This window comes from Diceros bicornis, chromosome 1 (assembly GCF_020826845.1).
Source record: "Diceros bicornis minor isolate mBicDic1 chromosome 1, mDicBic1.mat.cur, whole genome shotgun sequence".
NCBI classification, from domain to species: Eukaryota; Metazoa; Chordata; class Mammalia; order Perissodactyla; family Rhinocerotidae; genus Diceros; species Diceros bicornis.
Genome location: NC_080740.1, coordinates 11,232,679 through 11,254,103, shown reverse-complemented (window position 1 = coordinate 11,254,103; position 21,425 = coordinate 11,232,679). Strand labels below are relative to the sequence as shown.

At 37.1% G+C, this 21,425-nt stretch overlaps 1 protein-coding gene across 6 annotated transcripts in view; it reads right to left on the bottom strand.

Moving 5' to 3' along the window:
* Positions 1-6,998: 6,998 nt before the first annotated feature.
* Positions 6,999-21,425, bottom strand: part of XRCC4 (X-ray repair cross complementing 4) — a 232,211-nt gene continuing 217,784 nt past the window's right edge. For 5 of the 6 annotated variants that reach the window (XM_058525411.1, XM_058525367.1, XM_058525208.1 and 2 more), the window contains 2 exons: positions 14,876-14,917; positions 6,999-7,603 (listed from right to left, as the gene is read on the bottom strand). In XM_058525411.1, coding sequence (XP_058381394.1) covers positions 7,492-7,603; positions 14,876-14,917 — 154 coding nt within the window. In that variant the 3' untranslated portion in view covers positions 6,999-7,491. The remainder of the gene's footprint in view (positions 7,604-14,875; positions 14,918-21,425) is intronic. The other variant, XM_058525446.1, reaches the window with a different exon arrangement.

The following is a 21,425-nucleotide window of genomic DNA, read 5'->3' as shown; positions in this document are numbered from 1 at the left end:
TAGAAACTTGGCTTCATCTGCTCCCTAAATCCACATTTCTAATTTCTGTTTATTTTATTACCAGGTCCCAGCCAGAAGGCACCTGATTTTTATCCCACGTATATACTAAAATCTACTACAAATGTAAAATTGTCTCTGTATGTTATTCTATGTGAGTAACTGTATAAGCTATTGTCAGAATAGCATTATACAATAAACCATCCCAAATCTCAGTGGCCTTGAGTTGCAGTTATTCTCGTGGTCACCGTCAGTATGGTGGACTACAGTTCAGTTGGTCTGGATCGGGCTCAGCTGAATGGCTCTTCTACAGGTTTCAGGGTAGCGAGCTTGGCTCCAGCTTGCGGACTGGGTTTAGTTCTGCTCCATGTCTCATCAGGGGCCCAGGCGTGAGGGGGAGCAGCTGCCTGGGGCATGTTCCTCTCATGGCAGACACCAGAAGCTCCCAGAGGAAAAGAAGAAATATGTAATGCCTCTTAACATCTAGGCTCAAAACTGGTATACCGTTATTTCATCCATGTTTTATCGGCCAAAGCAAGTCAATGGAGTGGTGATGGGGGAGAGTAAATATTTATTGACAATAATTTAATTTTCTATATAATCTAATCACTCCTCTGTAAACGTAGCTCCTTAGAGAGATATCCTATATTATATCTCTTAAAGGAGTGGAACAAGATTGTTTCCAATATTATTCAGTAGAAGCTCTGGAAAATTTCACTTGCTTGAATTCCCTAAATGTTTGCAAAGCATAATGACGAAACCATCACTTTTAAGTATACTTCTCCCATCATCATTACCACCATCTCATCCCAACAGGGGGTCTAGCAGTCTCAAAAATTTTCAATCAGATCATATATGAGAGAGAAAGTGACAGATAGAACCCTTTGTCATCGCATGAAAATGTTATAACTTGAAAGTAGTCTCTTGACTATTTGATAAGATCAAGAAAAATTATGTTGCTTTGTATTCTTTAAAGGATTAATACACATTATTTTACCAATGGTGGTAACTTTGTGGGCTCTCACACTTAAAATTCATTTTTAAATAAACTTTATAGTACTGTCTGTGTTGCCAAAGATCAGAGACATTTCACACTATCACTAAAATCCAACAATGATGTGAAGACACATCTAATGTAGATAAGACCTCAGCTGTGGGTAATGGCATTTTAATGAATTTTAAAATTTATAATATGAAAAATTATATAAATTTTAATTTTAAAAGTGGTTTTACTTTCCTGTCATATTCAAAAGTTTGTCTATACTAACGTAGATTAAAACTCTCTTGAAATATTCTTTTTATGGTATGTTAACTAGTCACAACTTATTAATTGAAGATAATGAAAATTAATTGAAATCTTCTCTGGAGAATGTATTTGACTTCCCTATTAGTTGGGTATTTTCTTGTTTGTTTTCAAGAACCATTCCACTAAAAAAAACCCTCAGAAAAGCGACCAGTGATTTTTAAGGATATGCATGTACTGGAATTGGCTCTGAAATACACAAGGACCTGAGGCTACTCCGGGCACTGGCTACTCTCCCATCAGTCCCAAGGGTCACATGGCACCTCTGCCTCTCTGTGCAAATCTGCAGCTTTCTCTCTCTTCCAATCAGCTGCCTCTCTCTTCCAATCAGCTTTCTCTGCTACCTTATAGATGGGCTTTTTCAGTGAACCCAAATTCAGCCGGGCCGGTCAAATTTCTTCCCCAGGTCTAATCAGCTTTGGCTGGGTCGGGGAGTGGGGCAGGGTCGCGTGGCATAAGACATGGGTCCTATATTGGACACCCCTTGTACACTTCCAGATCCTTTGGGCTCCACCTCAATACCAGCTGACTCTGGCAATCAGTCCCAGGCAGGCTTTGCCCTACAAGCGGATAAAGCGGCACCTGCGCTCCTCGTTTCCTGCTCTAGGGCTCCCCTGAGACTGCAGCTTGGGTCACCTGCTGGAACCTGCTGTGTATTCACACAGGCGCAACGTGAGGCTGGTGGAAGCAATGCTTCCAGGCCACCCTTGAGCAACGGGAAACAGCAACCCATGGACAAATGCTGTTCCCTTTCATCCCTGGATGTATGTTTCCGAGATGCCTTTCAGAAGTGCCTCAGACGATCCTGGTGGGGGGCAGCATTTGCCATCCACAGGGCTGGCCACCTTGATGAGGCATCCTTGTGTTGGCTTTCCCTTCTTTCCTGTGCTATGCTTCCTGTCCCGCAGTCCTGCTCCCTGGCAAAGAAACTGTCTCTATGCAAGCCTTTGTCTCAGGCTCGGCTTTGGAGGAGTGTAGAGTAAAACAGATCCCTAGCAGAGTCTTGTATGAGCAGGTTCCATAAACTTTGTCTAATTCATCTACATTTATTTCACTGGCTGTGTTATTTTTCAGATAGTAATTAAGTTGGAGACTGTCTCTAAATCAAAAATAAGTGGTTCAGGACTAACCTATATTTCATTTACTGGAACAGTGGCCAACAAAACTGTTCCTGCCCTTAATAGAAACATCCACTATCCAGACAGGTGCAGGGTTCTACTCTCCCTCCCCTTTCCTATAGAACCAAAAGCCTCTAGGGGCAAAGAGACCCTTATTCAGAAGGCATACTTATCTGTGACATTGTAAGATGAGAGTTTAGGAGGAAGGGCCTTCAAAAGAGGGAAGAAAAATCAACACATGAGCAATAAAATTCATATTGAATTTTATTCAAATAGACGAGAGGAAAATCAGACAGAAAGGACTTTAGTGGGTAAATTCGAGGATATGTGGGGATTTGAAAGGGAGCGCATGAGTAGAAAGCAGTCTGGAGAATGTTTTAGGTTGAGTGGGTAAGAAAGAGGGCTGGGAGTCAGGACAGGAGACGGCAGATGGTCAGTTATGCAGTAACACAATATATTTGTTGTAATGCATTTTTCAAGGAATCCTTTTTCAGTTATCAAAATACAGAGAAAATATAGCTTCTTGGTCTCTTGGCTAAGCTCAAGTGTAAAATACAGAGGAAATCATTTTAGGTTCGCTCATAGAACACTTGCAAATGAAATCTGCCCTCCTGAAAAGCATTTACTAGCAGCCGTCAGATCAGCAGCGAACATTTTTAATTCAGACAACATCTACAAATGGATGCATCAATAGTTCTTCTGTGGTTGTATCATTCTCTCTTACAAAATGTGTTAACTACTTATTTTTTAAATTTCCTGACTTACAGGTAAATTCATGAGGGCTTTCATGAATTTAGATGTCAGCTATTTTTCATTTTATTAAAAAATGGATTCTATAAATAATACTGAGTGTAAGAATGAGAGACTCAAAAGGCTGCAAGTTGGCTGCTCTTCTGGGCAACATCTATCAAGGGGCCTCTTGACTGGCCTTCCTTTCCCATTCCCAGATGTCCAGGAAGGACCCTAGGACCTGAAGCTTTCTGGCAGCCCATACCTTCCCAATGAAGTACCAGTTAGAACTGTGGAACTCAATTCTTGTCATGTCTTTATTACATAACCTAGCTTCATGCCCCTGAACACCCCTGGCCAACATTCCTTCTGGGATACCTTCTAACTGTCTCCTTCATTCCGATGATTGACAATTACAAACTTGGGCATTAACCCCACACCCCATCCTCAGCTCACTCTCCCCAGCCCCCACCAATTTCTCTTAACTTCCCAATTGGATCTTTTATCTTCTATGGATCCTCATCCATAACTTTTAATTTTTTGTTCTTCTCTTTGTACCCCTTCTCCTACCACTCTTATATTACAGTTCATTATATACTGGTTTCGGGTCCCAATCTCACCCCCGCCATCCCATAGACTCCACTCTTTGAAAGCAGGCCCCAAATTTCACTTACTAGGACATAAACTCCACGGCAACAGAGCACTTGTATTCTTCACCACTGCGTCTAGTGCCCAGAACAGAGACTGGCACAATGCTTAACAAATATTTAGTGAATTCATGGATTTATCCTTAAAAACGCCACATGGCCTGGTTCAATATTTTGTGCATAACTGATCCTTTATAAACATTTGTTGAATCAAACTTATCCACTAAAGAGCTGCTTGGCTCCAAAACATGGAGTCTAGTATTTTATAAATTTGAGTTATAGGCCACTAAGAAAAACTTTTCTAAAGTAGTTTCCGGACCTTTTAAAACTACATAATAAAGACATCTCTTCCCGAGATGGACTTTTTCTTGCACGAACATCCTTAATGAGGCCTGAGCCACCTGATGCCAGGGACAAGAACTATAAATTTCAAGCTGAAAAAACCTTCAGAAATGCAATCACCTTGCTGTAAAAGTGAGGGCAACAAGGTCAAAAAAGCCATGCTGCATTATCATTCAGATCTTGTGCCCACAATTCAGTGTTCTTCTGCAACAGTCTGTCTTAGAGCACAGACAGAAATGTGAGGAAAAATCACTGCGTGGAACGACAGGATCTGGATATCTTAACACCAGATCTGTAGAGAGCTGTCTACGAGGTAAGAAATATAAAAGCATCCCCTCAGTTTCTCCACACTAGATATAAAGACGAAACCATGATTACGGGCTTGTTCTAACCAGCTGCTCTGTTCTAACCAGCTGAATCAATCTGACACAAGCAATGGTTGAAAAGATCCACTGCCCCAGAAAAATACAATCAAAATTCTGTAACTATTATGAACTTTATAGATTCTATTGTTACAATTGCTTAGCAAACATTTTTCATACATCCCTCTCTCACCACTATTGGGTTAATAGTCAAAATTCTCTTTTCTTCTTCTTCTCTTTCACTTAAAAAAAGTATACACACACACACACACACACACACACACACACACACACACAGTTGTATACTGATTTTGGTTAGTCATTTGTGGTCTATTCAGATGAGATAACATTATTTTGAGATTCTGGTACTTTATGTACAAAATCCCCTGGATTTACTTTGGATCTTTCCAAATCTTGGATTATATGAGGTTCATTATTATAGTGAAGTTCCTATGCTGCTGAGTAGAATTTTATATTTTATAATTATATTTTTATATTTCACATATTTATATTTACATTTAATTTAAAATTTTACTTCTTAACTGGAAGCCACTATGGAAAGAAAAATGAAAGTAAAATTTCAATTTAAAATATTTTTAAATATTGTTCCATTGACTTAGTAAAATCCTATTTCTGATATAAACAACAATGTGTAATTTCTTTCTCACTCTCTCTCTGTAGTCAAGCCTATATGCATATATATATGTGTGTATATATTATTTATATTTAATCACAAAAGGTTCCTGAGCTTTCTGCATAATTGTTTCTTTGTATCAAATCATCCAGCTAAATTTCAATTTTTTAATGAGTTTCTTTTAAAAATGGTTTAGTAACAAAAAATGTTTGGGTGTCTACTATGTGACAGACATACATTTATTCATTCAACAAACACGCACAAAGGCTCTATGAATCCAGTCTGTTCTAGGTACTGAGACATAGAGGGATAAAGCAGATGGCCATGCCTCTGCTATGATGGGGACAGAGAGAAACATGAAAAAATAATTCCAGACAGTGATACGCACAGTGAAAAAAACATTCCAATGGGACAGAGTGACTAGCAGTGTGCACATCTTTAAAGAGGGTATTTCAGGGAAAGCACCTCTGAGGAGGTGACATTTGATTCTAGATCTGAAAGCTGAGAAGAAACCAACAACACAAGGATGAGCATTCCCAGCAGAGGCATCAACAGTACAATGGTTTGGAGATCTGGTCTACTTGAGGGACAGTAAGGGGCAAGGTAAGAAAAGAGAAAGGAGCAGGAAGTCAGGGGAGAGATAGGCAGGGGCCTGATCCTATCAGATTGTGTAGGCTGTGGTAAGGGGGGTGGACTTGATTCAAACGGCACTGGATTACCATTGCAGGGTTTTAATCCAGGCAGTGAAATGATCCTATCTAAGATTTTAAAATCCGGTTTGTCTGGACTGTAGAGGAGTGGGAGATTAAGCAGGAAGACTGCCCGTCAGGGGCAGACGCAGTGGACAGAAAGAGGGAAGGAGGTCGAGTCAAGCTGTGTTTTGGAGGCAAGAATACGAGGATGTGGGAGGAGAGGGAAGCAGCGGCCCCAAGGAGGATTCCTGGGCTTTTAGCCTGAAGAACTGGGTAAGTGGTAGTGCAATTTGTTGGATGGGAAGACAGGAAGAAACGATGGTTCGGATATAATCAAACCTTTGCTTTAGATGTGCTACAACATCCAAATAAAGGTATAAGCAGACAGATGTACTCAGTTGGATTTTTAAGAACCTCCTTTTGTGACAAATTAATGATAATTATACATATATACTATATATATATATATATATATATATATATATATATATACTACAGAGAGAACTATTCTAATTTTGGAGATGTTAGCATATAGATAGTATTTAAAACCACAGATAACCTTGGGAGACAATGTAGGTAATGAGAAAAAGAAAGCTAAAGATCAAGCCCAGGTCACTCAAACATTTAACTGTTGGGCAAGGAGAAGGACTCAGCCAAGATGTCTAAAAAAGGAGTGGCCAGAAAGAAAGAGAAATACAAACAGCACATGTTATTGCAAGAGTCGAGTGAAGACAATGTTTACTGAGGAGAAGTGATTGACTATGTCAAACGTTGCTGAGAGGCTTAGTAAGATGCCCTCTGAGACTGGACCAACTATTGGATTTAGCACCATGGTGGTCACTGTTAGCTCTGAGTAGCACGGAGGGAATGGAAGTTCAAGTGGAGAGAAGAGAAGACAGAATGAGAGGTTAGGAAGTAGGAATAGTGAATATTAAAAACACAAGTGCCAGATGTTACTGAGGATAGATAAGTGAATATGACACGGTCCTTGTCTTCAAAGAAGGCCCATGTACGTGTTAAATCTTTTATCGACAATCTCTGAAAAACGTAATTTTTTTGATACAAAAGGGGGCTAAGGGGGCTACATTTACATTAATAAGCACTTTACTATAGTAACAGGTCTTTATACAGGAAAAAGTTAAGCTAAATAACACTTTATTAAGAACACAAAATCTTCAATGAATCAAAAATTTTATCATCAGATTTTCAGGTTGTTCGTGTACAAACTAAAAATAGATTTTATACGTCATTCCACAAATTAAAATGCTCAAACATCATGGTTCAGAATATAACTATTCAAAAAAGCACTGTAGACATTTTCTTTGTCCTGTTTCCAAAATCTTCCTAGATAGGATGTTAGACAGCTACCACATATAATATGTGTGAACTGAATAAGATAAATGTGTCCTTTGCAACAAAAAGTCTGAGATTTTATGTAATTATAGGCATGCTGAATGAACAGTTTAGAATAATGTACCACTGTCATCAAATCATATCTTCATACACACGTGTAATCCATTCTGCACAATGGTTTCAACTCAGTGTGTATGTAATTAAATTGTAAGGTGCAGTAATAGCTGCTGCTGAGTTGAAATTTTGCTTTTTCAGTTTAAAGAAATGAATAGAAAACATAGTCTAGTGCACATCAAAGTACTTTTTCGAGACAGTTAAATCTTATCAAAGAGGTCTTCTGGACTACTGTTTCTTAGAGTTTCTAAGGACATGTTTTCAGCTGAGCTGTGCTCCTTTCTCAACGTCTCAGGTACTGGAGGTTCAAGCCTAGAGCAAAAAGAAAATCAAGATAATTTTATTCTTAAAAATTCCATATAAAGTAAAAGAAAATTAAGAGATACATGAGTGAAATAAAATTAAAATTTCTGTTTCAGAATTGGTTCAGAGATTTATTTCCCTATGCTGCCTTAACATAAAAAAAGAGAGATGAAGGGAATTTAATTTTTTTAACTGCTTTAAGATTAATTTGTCTCTATTCTGAGCTAACAAAAATTCGAGGACCTACAACAATATTCATAATTAAGGTCAAGAAATGAAATATCTCTGTGCTGTATTTTTACACCAAGATATAAGGTTTCTCAAGCCATTGCTTTAATAATTCCACCACAATTTACATTTTCCTTTGGCTCCCTTAAATTCTACCTATTACCATGCATTTTAATCTCTTAACAGCAGGAAGTTCTGATCACATGAATTTCCTTCAGTGGTCATTTGATTATCAGCGTGTACATATCTAATAATGACTGCACGGTTAGCAATTGTTGATGAAATGCTGTTGGTCCACATTCATTTACTGAATCTCTGTATCTTCATTTAGTAACTCATTTTTATTCAGTTTCAGGACTGCAGGCACTACATCAATGGACTGACCTCTATAAGTAAATGTTCTCTTTGTGTCCTAGGATAAAAGGCAAGATCACTGACTGTTAACTGGTCTTAAAAACGGTGAGCTGGAGGGTAACAGAGCTCAATCAGGACAGCTTCGCAACACATGTTTATACCCTGGTATATACCTTGTCAGTGGTTCTCTATGGAACCTAAATAAAATATGCTTAATATTCACAATTAGAGGTGGCCACAGGGGCAATTATGACTAGGTTGAGTCAACCCAGTAATACTCAGTAATACCCTCATATTTCCAACTTCAAAGGCAGAGGAGGAGCCATAGCAGCTTGGGAGAGCTGAAAGAGAACAGGACTTGAAGTCAGGACATACAGACTTGAATCCAGGTCTCTTTCTTATTAGCTCTGTGACTTCAGGCAAGTCATTTAACCTAACTGAACTTCTGTTCCCTCACCTCTAAAACTGAGATAATAATATCTGCCTCAGAGGCAGTCTAAAGATTAAATGAGGTGTTATAATAAAAATGCTTGTAAATTCCCACAAAACATCTGGAAACTATTATTATTAGCTGCTAATATTGCATAAACTACAAAACAGCTCCTGCTAATAGCAACTTTAATTTAAAAGAATAGCCAATTAAAAATCCCCAAACATTGAGTATGTTCAGACTATGAGTATTTCAAAAAGCCTGCACTCATTCTTAGTTGCACAAATTATTAAAAATGAAGTCACGACAGGGTCCTCCTTGGCCTCGTGACTGCATACAAATATCCATGGTCGGCTGCCACTAGACCTGGGACGTGTTCTGTCTTATCCTGAGCAAACCAAGTTCAGACAACATTACTCTCACAGGAATGCCAAGGTGCTAGGCATTAAGGCATTGTCAAGATGACAAGTACTAACCCCCGGGAGTTTCAATGTTAAAATTAACAATACGTACGGACATAATTACTGTAACATGTAATTAAATATCTAAAAATATATTCCAGGGGAGGAGAAAATGATACAGTACAGAATAAAAGTATAATTATTACATGTATAAGTTTTCAATGTCAACTCCAAACACATTAAACATTTTTCTCTGGCCCTAAATGTCTTAGAGTTGCTTTTTCTCCTCCTAGGCAAAAATAGAGAATTGAATTATTTCAATTAAAAAGTCAGACACGGAAAAACCTCAGCAATTTTGTTCGTAGTCTAGACACTGTACAACCAGAACACAGAGATCTATCAGTTTAGTTAAAAAAAAATAAATCAGCATCAGACAAAAGGACTACTCTGAAGAGACAAGTCTGAAGGAAACAGATTCCTGATGCTCCATTTATGATTCTCATCTCCTCCTCAAGTCGTGAGGAGCTTAAGAAACGGATTTTGACTCTTTTGTTCTTAGTGCCTAGTACGTATTAGGTGCTCAATGAAAGTCGTTCCATGAATGGAGGTCATTGCTCTACAGCTTTCATATCTGGTTAGTCAGCAGAGTACATTTAGAACTCTCCTCACAATCAAAAAAAAGTGTAATCATTTTTATAAGTAATAAATGTTTATTGTAAGACTTTTTATAAATTCTGAAAAGCATAAAGAGGAAAATAAAAATGTACATTATCCCATTGTTGCATTATTTGTATTTTATATTTATTTTTTTTCAAAAATGAGATATTCTCTACATATAATTTTGCAGCTTGATGTTATTACTCCACAATATATTAGCAATGTCATTACATGTTGAAAAATATAGATCTATATTCATCATTAATTTTAACTTGGATATACTAACCATTAATCCACTCATGAATATTTGGGTTGGTCCCATTTTTTAATGCTCTTATAAACAATATAACAATCTTAGCATATTTATCAAGTTATTTTTTCATGAACATGCTTATTCCAAGAATTCATGCTTAGAGGTGAAATTTGAAAGCAAATAACTCAGAGAACCTGTATCTAAAGTCTTAATAGAAAGTGAGCTAAACAAGTAATTTGAAACTTGGGAGTTCGTCTCTGTCTAACTAAATTACCACCATTAGTTATGGCCTACTTTAAGTTGTAAATCTTCCACTAAGAATTTCTTTTTTTTTACTTTCCACATTCAGGCTGATTTTTCTTTTCTCTGATCATTCAAAGTAACTAATGTCTGCACTCTATATTTCTTTTTTTTTTAATTGAGGTAACATTGGTTCATATTATATAGATTTTAGGTGTACATCATTATAATTCAACTTCTGTATACACTATATCGTGTTCACTATCAAATGTGTGGTTTCCATCCGTCACTATATGATGACTCCCTTTATCACTTCCTCCCCGCCTCCTTCCCCTCTGGTAACCACTGATCTGTTCTCTGTATCTATGTGTTTGTTTGTTTGTTCTTGTTGTTCTTGTTTTTTATCTTCCACGAGTGAAATCATATGGTATTTGTCTTTCTCCATCTGACTTATTTCACTTAGTATAAAACCCTCAAGGTCTACCCATGTTGTCACAAATGGTAAGATTTCATCTTTTTGTTTTGTGTATAAATATATATATATCTTCTTTATCCATTCGTCCATTGATGGGCACTTAGGCTATATCCATGTCTTGGCTATTGGAAATAAATCTGCAATGAATATAGGAGTGCATATATCTTTTCAAATTAGTGTTTTCATATTCTTTGGATAAATACCCAGAAGTGGAATAGCTGGATCACATAATAGTTCTATTCTTAATTTTTTGAGGAATCTTCATACTGTTTTCCATAGTGGCTGCACCAGTTTGCCTTCCCACCAGCAGTGTATAAGGGTTCCATTTTCTCCACATCCTCTCTAACACTTATTATTTCTCGTCTTTGTAATAATAGGCATTCTCATGGGTGTGAGGTGATATCTCATTGTGGTTTTGATCTGCATTTCCCTAATAATTAGTGATGTTGAACATCTTTTCATGTGTCTTTAGCCATCTGTACATCTTTTTTTGGAAAAATTTATGTTCAGATCCTTTGCTAAGTTTTTATATTTCAATATATAGTTTTATTCATTTAATCAATATTTGTTGAGTATGTACTATGAACAGCTCACTGCGTTAGGAAAATATAAGAAATATGACAAAGGTAACACATAATTCTTGCTCACAGGAAGCTTCCAGTTAAACTTCTTACTTTCTTTACTTTTTTTCAAATTAAAAAATTCATATTTTTTTCAAATTTTAGTTTTTTCATCCTAAAAATTTTATAAGTAGTTTCAAGGCAAAGATGGTGTCATATAAATCTGTTCACAGTGATTTATCCCATTAGGAATCTCTATGAACATTATATCAGTATTTAGGATTCAGGTAGATTTTCAGATAGTTTTTACGAACAACATGATTCAACAGGAGCAATTCTGAATCCAGGGTCAGGAAATCTTTATTCATGCTCCACCACACTGAGATTTTTATCAGGTGACTGCACCTTTCTGGATCTCAGTTTCTTAATTTGTGGAAAGTTAGGGTTACTATAAATGATCTTGGAGTTCTTTCAGCCCCTGAATTCTGTGACAGTTGTGCTCAAATAGTCGAGCACAGACTACTTTGCAAAATACTCAAATATCAAACAGATATTTGAATAAGTAAATAATGTGAATTAAAGAAGAAAGGTAAATGACAGAATAAGAAACCATCTTTGTAGAGTTAAAGGCTCAAATATAAGGACTATTTCAAGTAAAGAGAATAAAATGAAACTTCTTCAGATGATGACAACCTCACTAAAAGATGGCTTCTGTTCTCAATAACATAACTGCAGTTCTATGTTCTATTAGCTTGATTTCACATTGCGTTAAAACACACACACAGAGACACACAAACGATTACGACAACTTGATCAAAATTGTACAACCACCATCTAACTAACAATGAATAGTGTAGATCAAAAGTCAAATTTGTCAAAAGAAATATCTTATTCTGAGAAAGTTTCTCTAAAATGTTAGAATGAATGATTGCCTTCTCTTTCAACTTTTTGGGAGTTGAATTACCAACATCTTTTTATTTTTCCTGAGGGAGATTCGCACTGAGCTAATATCCACTGTCAATCTTCCTCTTTTTTTTTCTGTATGGGAGATACTGCCACAGCATGGCCACTAATAGACGAGTGGTGTAGGTCCACGCCTGGGAACTGAACCCGGGCCACTGAAGTGGAGAGCGCCAAACTTAACCACTAGGCCACCAGGGCTGGCCCACCAACATCTTCTAAAATGGTATTTCCAGTTATTGGCTCATTTTGTCAAGACATTTTCTCAGCCAAGTTTAAAATATTACTATGGCTGGAATATCAATTTTTCTTATTCAAACGAGAAGTATTAGTATTGTTTAGAGTGGATTACTTGCATTTTATAACATATTCTGAGAATAATATTTCTGAAACGTGTCAAGGTGCCTATCTGAGCAAACTAAGAGGTCCAGGAAAATGTGTAATGACTGATGGCACCGTGACACTTGACAAATCATGCTCATTTGACTATGACACAAACAATGGTTCTGAAATCAAAAATCAAAAGTCAATTTTTATGTGGCCTAACTATATTTCTACCCACACAATACACATAAAATTCAATTCCAGGTGAATTAAACATTTAAATGAGAAAGGCAAAACTTTAAAGCATTTAGAAGAAAAGAAAGGAGAATGTTACTAGGATCTTAGAATAGGGAAGTTTTCTTCTTTTTAAAGGCAGAAAATGAAACCATAAAGGTAAAAATTGATAAATTCAGTTATATTAGAAGTAAGTCTAATAGACTTCACTAATAGACACCTTAAAGAGAATGAAAAGACAAGTCACAAACTGGGAGGAGATACTGCAATACACGCTACTAACAAAGGATTACTATCCAAAGAAATCCTACCAACAATTTAAAAAATCCAACATAAGTAAAAAATATATGCCAAAGACTTACAGGAACTTCCAAAAAGAGGAAAGAGTGGGGGCAAATAAGCATTAGTAACCATTAGTAAGTAATTTTACAACAGATTAGCAAAAATTAAAATGTCCTACAATATCAAAGATCACGGAGGACATGGAATAACAAGATAAATGATTACCGGTTGGAATGTAAACATTTGCAACCGCTTTGGATAACCATTTGGCAATAACTGCCAAGGTAGATGAAGACGTAAGTACCTATAACTCAGGAATTCTCCTCCTAGGTACATACTCTAGAGAAACACTTGCATGTGTGTGTCAGGAGATATGTACACAAATGTTCAGAGGTGCATTGTTGGTAACAGTGAAAAACTAAAAACTACCCAAATGTCTCCACAGGAAAATGGGCAAATAAGTCATAGTTTTCACACAATGGACTACGATACAGCTACACTCATGCGTGAATCTCAAACATAACGTTGAGCACAAGAGTCAAGTACAAAAAAATACACAAAATATGATTCTATTTAAAGTTCAAAAACACGCAAAACTCTACAATATGACTCTTTGAATCCTGGTGTGTGGTGTGTCAGTGTATCTGTGCATGTATGTGATAATTCTGGATCTTATTTGCTCTTCCTTGATAATGCTCTCAGTTTTCTGAGTCTTGTAACTTCAGCTATTGTGAAGATGGTGACACAGAAGAGAGGCAGGTTTAGTATTAGGCATAAAGGGTTCCATTTTAGACACAATGGATGAGTCTGAAGTGACTGCAGGATATCTAAATGGAGAGAGATGTCGATTCGGTAAACGAGTATATCAGTGTAGAGCTCAGGAGAGATGTCTGGACTACACGTACAGAGACAGCACTCACTGCCACATCCCTGCCACTAAAGGCAAATGAGTGAGCTGAAGAGATTGCCCAGAGAGAGTCTACCAGAGAAAAAAGTTTAGTATGGAATCCTGGAGAATATTCAAAGTGCAGGGCAGACAGCTAGAGAGAGAAATGAGTAAAACAAGATTGAAAAGGAATGATTCGAGAGCTATGAGAAGGGTTGTCACAGAAGCTAAGGGCCAAGTTTATTTTGTGTGCCAACAGTTTGTGCTGTTTCCACTTGCAACCTAAATTCTGGCTTTTTATACAACTTTGAAACTGTAAACACACGTTAGGTAAATTATTTTCACCCGCTATGAATTATCTGGAGTTGAGAAGAATAGCCTGGAAGGACGCTGCTATGCTTGTGATTTATTAGAGACAAGAAGAATAGGCAATGTTTTCTTTTGGGAAGAAGGAAGTCTTAAGTCTTATATATATATTATAAGTCTTATATATATTTATAATGTGAGGGATGAAGATGAGGGGTGAAGTAAGAGCAATGAGTTGGGAGAGAATCAGACCCGAGCATTGGCTGGAACATACATTATTTGGTAATCATAAAAGCCAAATATCTACTGGTTTGTTTTTTAGGAGGTAACAAATCAAACGTTTATCAAAACAATCACAAAAAACAGCCAAATCAAAGTATTAGGTACTTGCTACCATTAAATAACTAGTCAGCTATCATTCTGACCTTAACAGAGTTGCCATTATGGAAAAAACTCAATCATAGAAACATCTTTTAAATGGAAAAGTTTTAAATAATGTGCTTAAAGATTTGACACATCAAAGTTACCACCATATTTTCAAATCAAATTTCACTATTTTAAAAAATATTTATTCTTCAAATAAAAGAGAAAAGTAGCTACAAATTTCTAGTTGACCTTATAAAAACCAAAAGCATCTCCTAAATAAATTAACTGACTGAAGTCATCAAGATTCAGTAAAACAAATGTTGACCATTGTCTGGAATTTGGTAGGCCCAGATGGCATTTCACTGGCCTGAGAAAATGAAAGAAAAGAAGTTGAAACTTTCTTTTTGGCAACCAAAATGGCAAATAAAAGAAACTGCATTAGTTATTTTCAATTAAATTCCTAAAGATATTTTTTTCTAATGAATATTACTTTGCTGTTCAAATTTATCAAGAGCAAGATGATAATGGAAATACGCTAAGTAATTTTGAATGAAACAAAGAAAGGAGAATTACAAAGAGTGAATACATTTATTGCTAAAATGCCCTTATATGCTTTATAGATACTGGAAAAGGATGATAATTCTAAAATTTCCCTGTAAAATATATGCATTATGAATTTGAAAATAAAAATCTCTAGTTCTATACAAAGTCAATTTTTAAAGTCACAATGATTAAGATAAATATGTCCATAATTTACAAGGATGCCAAAATTTATGTAGGAATTTCTTTCTTTCTTTTTTTTGTGAGGAAGATCAGCCCTGAGCTAACATCCGATACCAGTCCTCCTCTTTTTTTTTTTTTTGGCTGAGGAAGACTGGCCCTGAGCTAACATCTGGGCCCATCTTCCTCTACTTTATATGGGACGCCGCCACAGCATGGCTCAACAAGCAGTGTGTCGGTGGGCGCCCAGGATCCGAACCGGTGAACCCTGGGCTGCTGCAGCTGAGCACGCACACTTAACCACCTGTGCCACTGGGCCAGCCCCTGTAGGAATTTCATAATAATAAATTGAAAGATTTTGTCACTCACTGTACTTTATTCAAATAAATAACATTACTCTGGTAATTCATTAGATGATCAATATCAAAGTCCATACATGCTTTAAAAAATCAATACCTGAAATGCCCTATATTAAACACTTTTTCCTGCATTCCTTATAAGTTTTGAAATGGTATAGGTGACATTTGCTACTGTTGATCTATGCCTATAAAAGTAGAAAACTGTCATCTTGGTAGAAAACTATTCTCCACAACTTTAAGACAGGCCATTGCTTATTGCTGCTTGGTGTGCTACAAATGAAGTCTCCCTGACTAGACTAGAAGCTTCTCAAGTGGAGAGACTCTGCTTTCTTTGACCTGGTTCATAAATGTTCCAATGATTGCATGTATTAATTAATAAACAAATGACTGAATAAATGAGGTAGACAGTATTAACAAGAAGGCTCAATAAAGTCAAGCAACCTGCCCAAAGCCACACAGCCAGTAAGCATGGAAGTCAGCAGGCAGGCAGGTCAACGGTGGAGCCAGGATATTAGCTTAGGTTTCCCCCACTCCAAAACCCATACCCTTCATGCGACATCCGTGTATGGGGGTCACTAATTCTTATTCCTACTCGAGAGGAATGTTGCGCAGTGTGTCTCAAAAAGTGGTTCCAAGAGACACTCTAAAAAATGAAATTTGTGGTCCAAAATATTTGGGAAAATATTTATTTTTCTCCACTAAGTTCTCTAAGTGTTTCATGTGCATATTATACATTAAAAGCCATGGAAGTTCTTCCATAAATAAACTTGTTAATTAAATTATTAGGTAACACAAAAGCAGGGTGTGGAAGAGTATGTGTAGGAAATTAGAGTGTGTGTATATATGTGTATGTGTGTTTATATGTATACAGAATCACTCTGGAAGGATTCACAAAAAACTAGTAATGGCTGACTCTGAGGAGAGAACCTTGGGCTGAAGGACAGAGATACTTTTTGCTGAATTTTCTTTTAAACTGTTGAGATTTTTTTTAAACCTTATACATAGATTGTATCTTTTTAAAGTGCTTTAAGAAAAAAAAAAAAAGAGCTTGTTTATCCTGGGTTTTACAAATGAACTTGGCAGCCAAAGCCTCTTTTCTCACTATCTCTCAACTATTAATATTCCAAGAAACCAGTGTTCTCTGGAACAGACTGCATTACTTGCTTCCCTGGGAATATAACATTTACTAGCCTGAACCCAAAAACTTAATGGTCCAATGAAGGAAAATAAAAACACAGAAAAAGAAGACAGAACTCTACTTTTGGCTACCAAGAGAAGTGGAGAAAACATGGGCAGACAATAATACCGAGCAATGGAGTTTGGTGATTTCTAACGAACCAGGGACCAGGAGTGATCATTTCGCCACAGTATGGAAACAGCTGTTTTAGTTTCCTGCTGCTGCTGTAACAAATTACCATAACATAGTGGCTTAAAACAACACAAATTCATTATCTTACAGTTCTGGAGGTTGGCAGTCTGACCCAGATTTCACTGGGCTAAAATCAAGATGTTGGCAGAGCTGTGTTCCTCTCTGGAGGCTCTACCAGGGAGTCTGTTTCCCTGCTTTTTCCAGCCTCACAGGCTGCCCCCTTCCTCCGTCTTCAAAGCCAGCAACTGCAGGTGGACTTCTCACATTCCCTCACTCCGACCTTGCTTCCTTTGTCACATCTCTTTCTCTGACTCTCCCTCTGCCTCTGCCACTTAAGAGCCTTTGTGAGACACTGGACCCACCTAGATAATCCAGGATAATTTAGCTACTTTTAAAGTCAGTTGATTAGCAATCTTAATCCATCTGCAGCCTTAATTTCCCTTTGCCATGTGATCTAATATCATCTCAGGTTCCAGGAACGAAGATGTGGACATCTTTGTGGGGGAGAAGCATTATTCTGCATACCCCTCCAGCCTTAACTCGCTTAAGGCCCAATTGTTATTCTAATCTATCAGCTTAAATATGTTTCAAGATAATCTCAAGAAACAGGTTGAGTAAGAGCAGCACATGCAAAGCCCATAGCTGAAAGAAACCCTCAAGCTGGCTGGAGGAGGCATCTGCAACGTCTGTGTAATATGACACGAAGCTCAAAAGAACCCACACTGGGTCTTCCTAGCTAGAGATGAACTGAACTAGAACCACTAAGACAAGCTGGCAACTATCATCACTCATCACCTACCCATCCACTATTTTTTGAGTGCTGACCAAGGGTCAGAGACGGTGCTAGATGCTTGAGATACAAAGGGGAGCAAACAAACAATCCAAGATGGAAGTAACAGTGAGCTGCCGAGCTCTCCTAAACATGCACTCACGGCAGCCTCTGTCTGGGGGATAACACAACAGAGTGCTGTGTTTCCCTAGATGGTTCTCAAGAGTCAGGCTGTTCAAGAACCACAGACAAGGCCACCCTCATGGGCCTGTGACCTGGGCTGTCAGTCACACCGGGCCACAAGGTTAGAAGGGCCTCATCCCTGGTTTAATGTTCTGCTGTCATTATCTTGAAATTCTTAATAGTTTTGAACAAACCGGCTCTGCGTTTTCATTTTGCACTGGGCCTGCAAGTTACCGTGGTCCGTCCTGACCACGTGCTTTGAGTGACCTCGTGACACCAGACCCAAACTGATTCTAAAAAACATCTACTTTTTCTCTTCAGGGAAATAAAATACTTGGTGAATTTTTTCACTGGTAATTGTTTTTTTGCCCACAAATAAATAAATAAGAATGTATTTTCCTGGCAAATAAATACCCAGCTTTGTCCTTCTCCTCCCTCTCCTCTTCTTTTTCCTTTTTAAAGCTCTACTGTCTTTTGTTTCACGGTAAGAGAATTCAGTTTCTTCTCTAATTTACAGATTTTTCCATTATTTTAGTCCTTGCCAGTGCACTTTATTCTTAGTGTTCTCAAAATTACCTGGTCTAATTAATTCCTTTGCTCACAAAGCAGCGAACCTGTTATCAGTGCCATCCTGTGCTGTGGCCATCCTATCTCCTCCCCTTTTGATTTGTTGAATATCAGTCGGCCCCAAATCCTTCCTCAGTATTTTCCTAGGCTTTTCATGGAATGGGTGACTAAGGATAATTCTGCAGCCAGACTTTTTAAATAAGACAGGCTATTTTGTAACGTCACCAATATCATATAACTTTTATACAAAATGAATATTATATAACAGATACATAAAATGAACAAACTAGAAAACTGTTTCTTCACAAAGTTACTAATTCAACTTGGTATTATGAGTGAAAGTAAAGAGAGTCACTGCTCAAATTCTAGGAGATGTTCTTTCCCTCTTTCATAAAGAAACATGGCAGAAAGGAGTCAGAGCACTGTAAGAAGGCAGATGGAAATAATCCACAAAATTCCCTGGACTTTTATTTTGAATGAAAAAGACTAAACGTTTCAGTTGATTTAAAAAATATAACCAAATTGTAAAGCAAAACCAAACTACATAGGGAGGCAGAATGTTTTTAAAACAAATCACTGTATCTACAATTGGTAGCAATTCACTGTGTAGATATGGCAGTACAGCCACGGAGAATTAGTCTATATGCTCAGAATAACTGGAGAAAGACCTATCTAACCTTTTTGCCCTTGAAAAGTTTATTACATGTATGGTATTACGATTCCAATAAAAGTTCAAATGTCACTACTAAACTTTTATTTATCATACTAAAAATATGTGAAGTAATCTCAAATGTTATTTAAGTCAATCAAATCCACACAGAAAGCTGTTGACTACAGTTGTGTGTTATGTTTACATAACTATATTTACTAAGTGCACTATATGCATTTTCTCATTATGATATCTTTATGATTACATATATTACCATTTTTTTCAAGATTTGGTACTGAACTAATGTGTATTTTGAAGAAGCAAAGTAAGTATGGCATATGGTTCTATTAGTGCATTAATTGATATAATTTGGTCTTATTTCTTTAAATGTCCTACTGCAATCAATGCCTTAAGAAAAATAGTATTAGTTAATCATAATTCTCTAAAATTCATAGTGGAGGAAGCTTTTATATTAACAAATTTAATGAAGTCAACATTTTGTAAAGGCATTGGTTTGATTGGCCAAAATGTAGGACTGGCTGTAGCATTTAATTATTAAGACTTATACAAATTCAGTAAATAATCAATTAACAATTCAAACAACCATTGTTACCTAACTGACCTTATTTGCTGCTATAAGAAAGCTATAGATCTCAGTCTTGATCTTCTGTCATCTGAACTACATAATTATTAACTTTTCTCCTTTTATTTCTTTCTCCCTCAGCCTATCTTCCAGCTGCTGCTAATTAGTTATCTTTCTACAACACAAGTCTGATTATTACTTTCTACTCCTTCAAGGCTATGGTTGAAACTACCTTGGCACAGCTTCACGTCTGCCTTTCTGGCTCCAACTCTCCAATGCTCGTCTACCAAACGTATCATTCTCTCTTCGTTGCAGTACTTTTCCACACAGCTCCTCCAGCTTGAGGACTCTTTCTCCTGCTTTCTTTACTTAGCAAGCTCCTACTCATCATTAAAAGCCATGTTGAGATGTCACTGCTTCTGGGAAGCCTTCCATACTCTCCAAGGCAGAGAAATTAATTATCTCCTATTTTCCAATAGTACGTTCTAAATCAAGTAGATTTTTGTTCCAGTTCCAATCATTACTATGTAACAGACCACCCTAAACTTAGTGGCACAAAACAGTGACCATTTGATTGTGCTTATACTTTCTGTGAATGGAGATGGCTTGTCTTTGCGCCATGGTATCAGGGCCTTAGCTAGGAGTACTGGAAAACTGGGGCTGACACAACGGCTGGGAGCTGGAATCCTCTAGAAGCTCACTCACTCATATATGACGCTTGGGCTGGGAGCCCTCAAAGACTAGGACTGGCTAGTGGAGAGTCTTTGGTGGTTCGGCTTCCTTGCAGCACGGCAGCCTAGCATAGTCAGACTTCTTACAGAAATGCTTAGGGCTCTAAGCACAAGGTTGCCTTTTCTGACCTGGCCTCTGGAAATCACACAGCATCACTTCTCTTGCATTCTACCGTTTACAAATGAGTCAAAAGCCCACCCAGATTCAAGAGGAGGAGACATAGAAACTACGTCTCAATGGAAGGAGTATCAACCACAGAATTTAATTCTGCACATCCTTGTCACTTATATTGTAAGCTACTCCAGAACAGGGACGATGATGTAGAATCATTGTTTCATTCTGAATTTGGCACAGTTCCTAGAATAAAGAACTACGTGTCTGTTGACGTTGACTAAAAATTCTCTTGTTGAGGGTGTCTGCCTTTTTTTCTCTTGTAGTTGAGTGTGAAAATAACTATAGCTAGTTTCATATATAATTGACACAGAATAAAATCCATTTCAGATCAGAGGGGCAATAATATAGACTTTTTTAGAAATACCATCACAAAAAATAAATTTAAATTTCATTTATGCTTCAGCAAGGAAATTTTAATTTCTGACAATATTGCTGGCCAGTAGTTAGCTCACTTTCCATTATGAAGTAACTTAAATTATTTATTTTTCCAAGTAGTTTTGATGTTTATTAATTTATATGCTTACAAGTTCACTCTAATACCATTAGTTTATTTATACCCCACTTTACTGGAATGTTTGGGAAGGGAGAGGTATGCACAAATGAATGGTGTTTCAATCCTCACGGCTAAAGGCCTCACTAGCAAATGCTGGTAAGTTTCTAAGTAAACACACAGAACCCAACTACTGGAAGACTCTAGTTAGTTGGATTTTCTGTTAACTTAAGTTTAATTAAATTATTATTATTTAGGAACGTTAGTCAATTTAAACCTC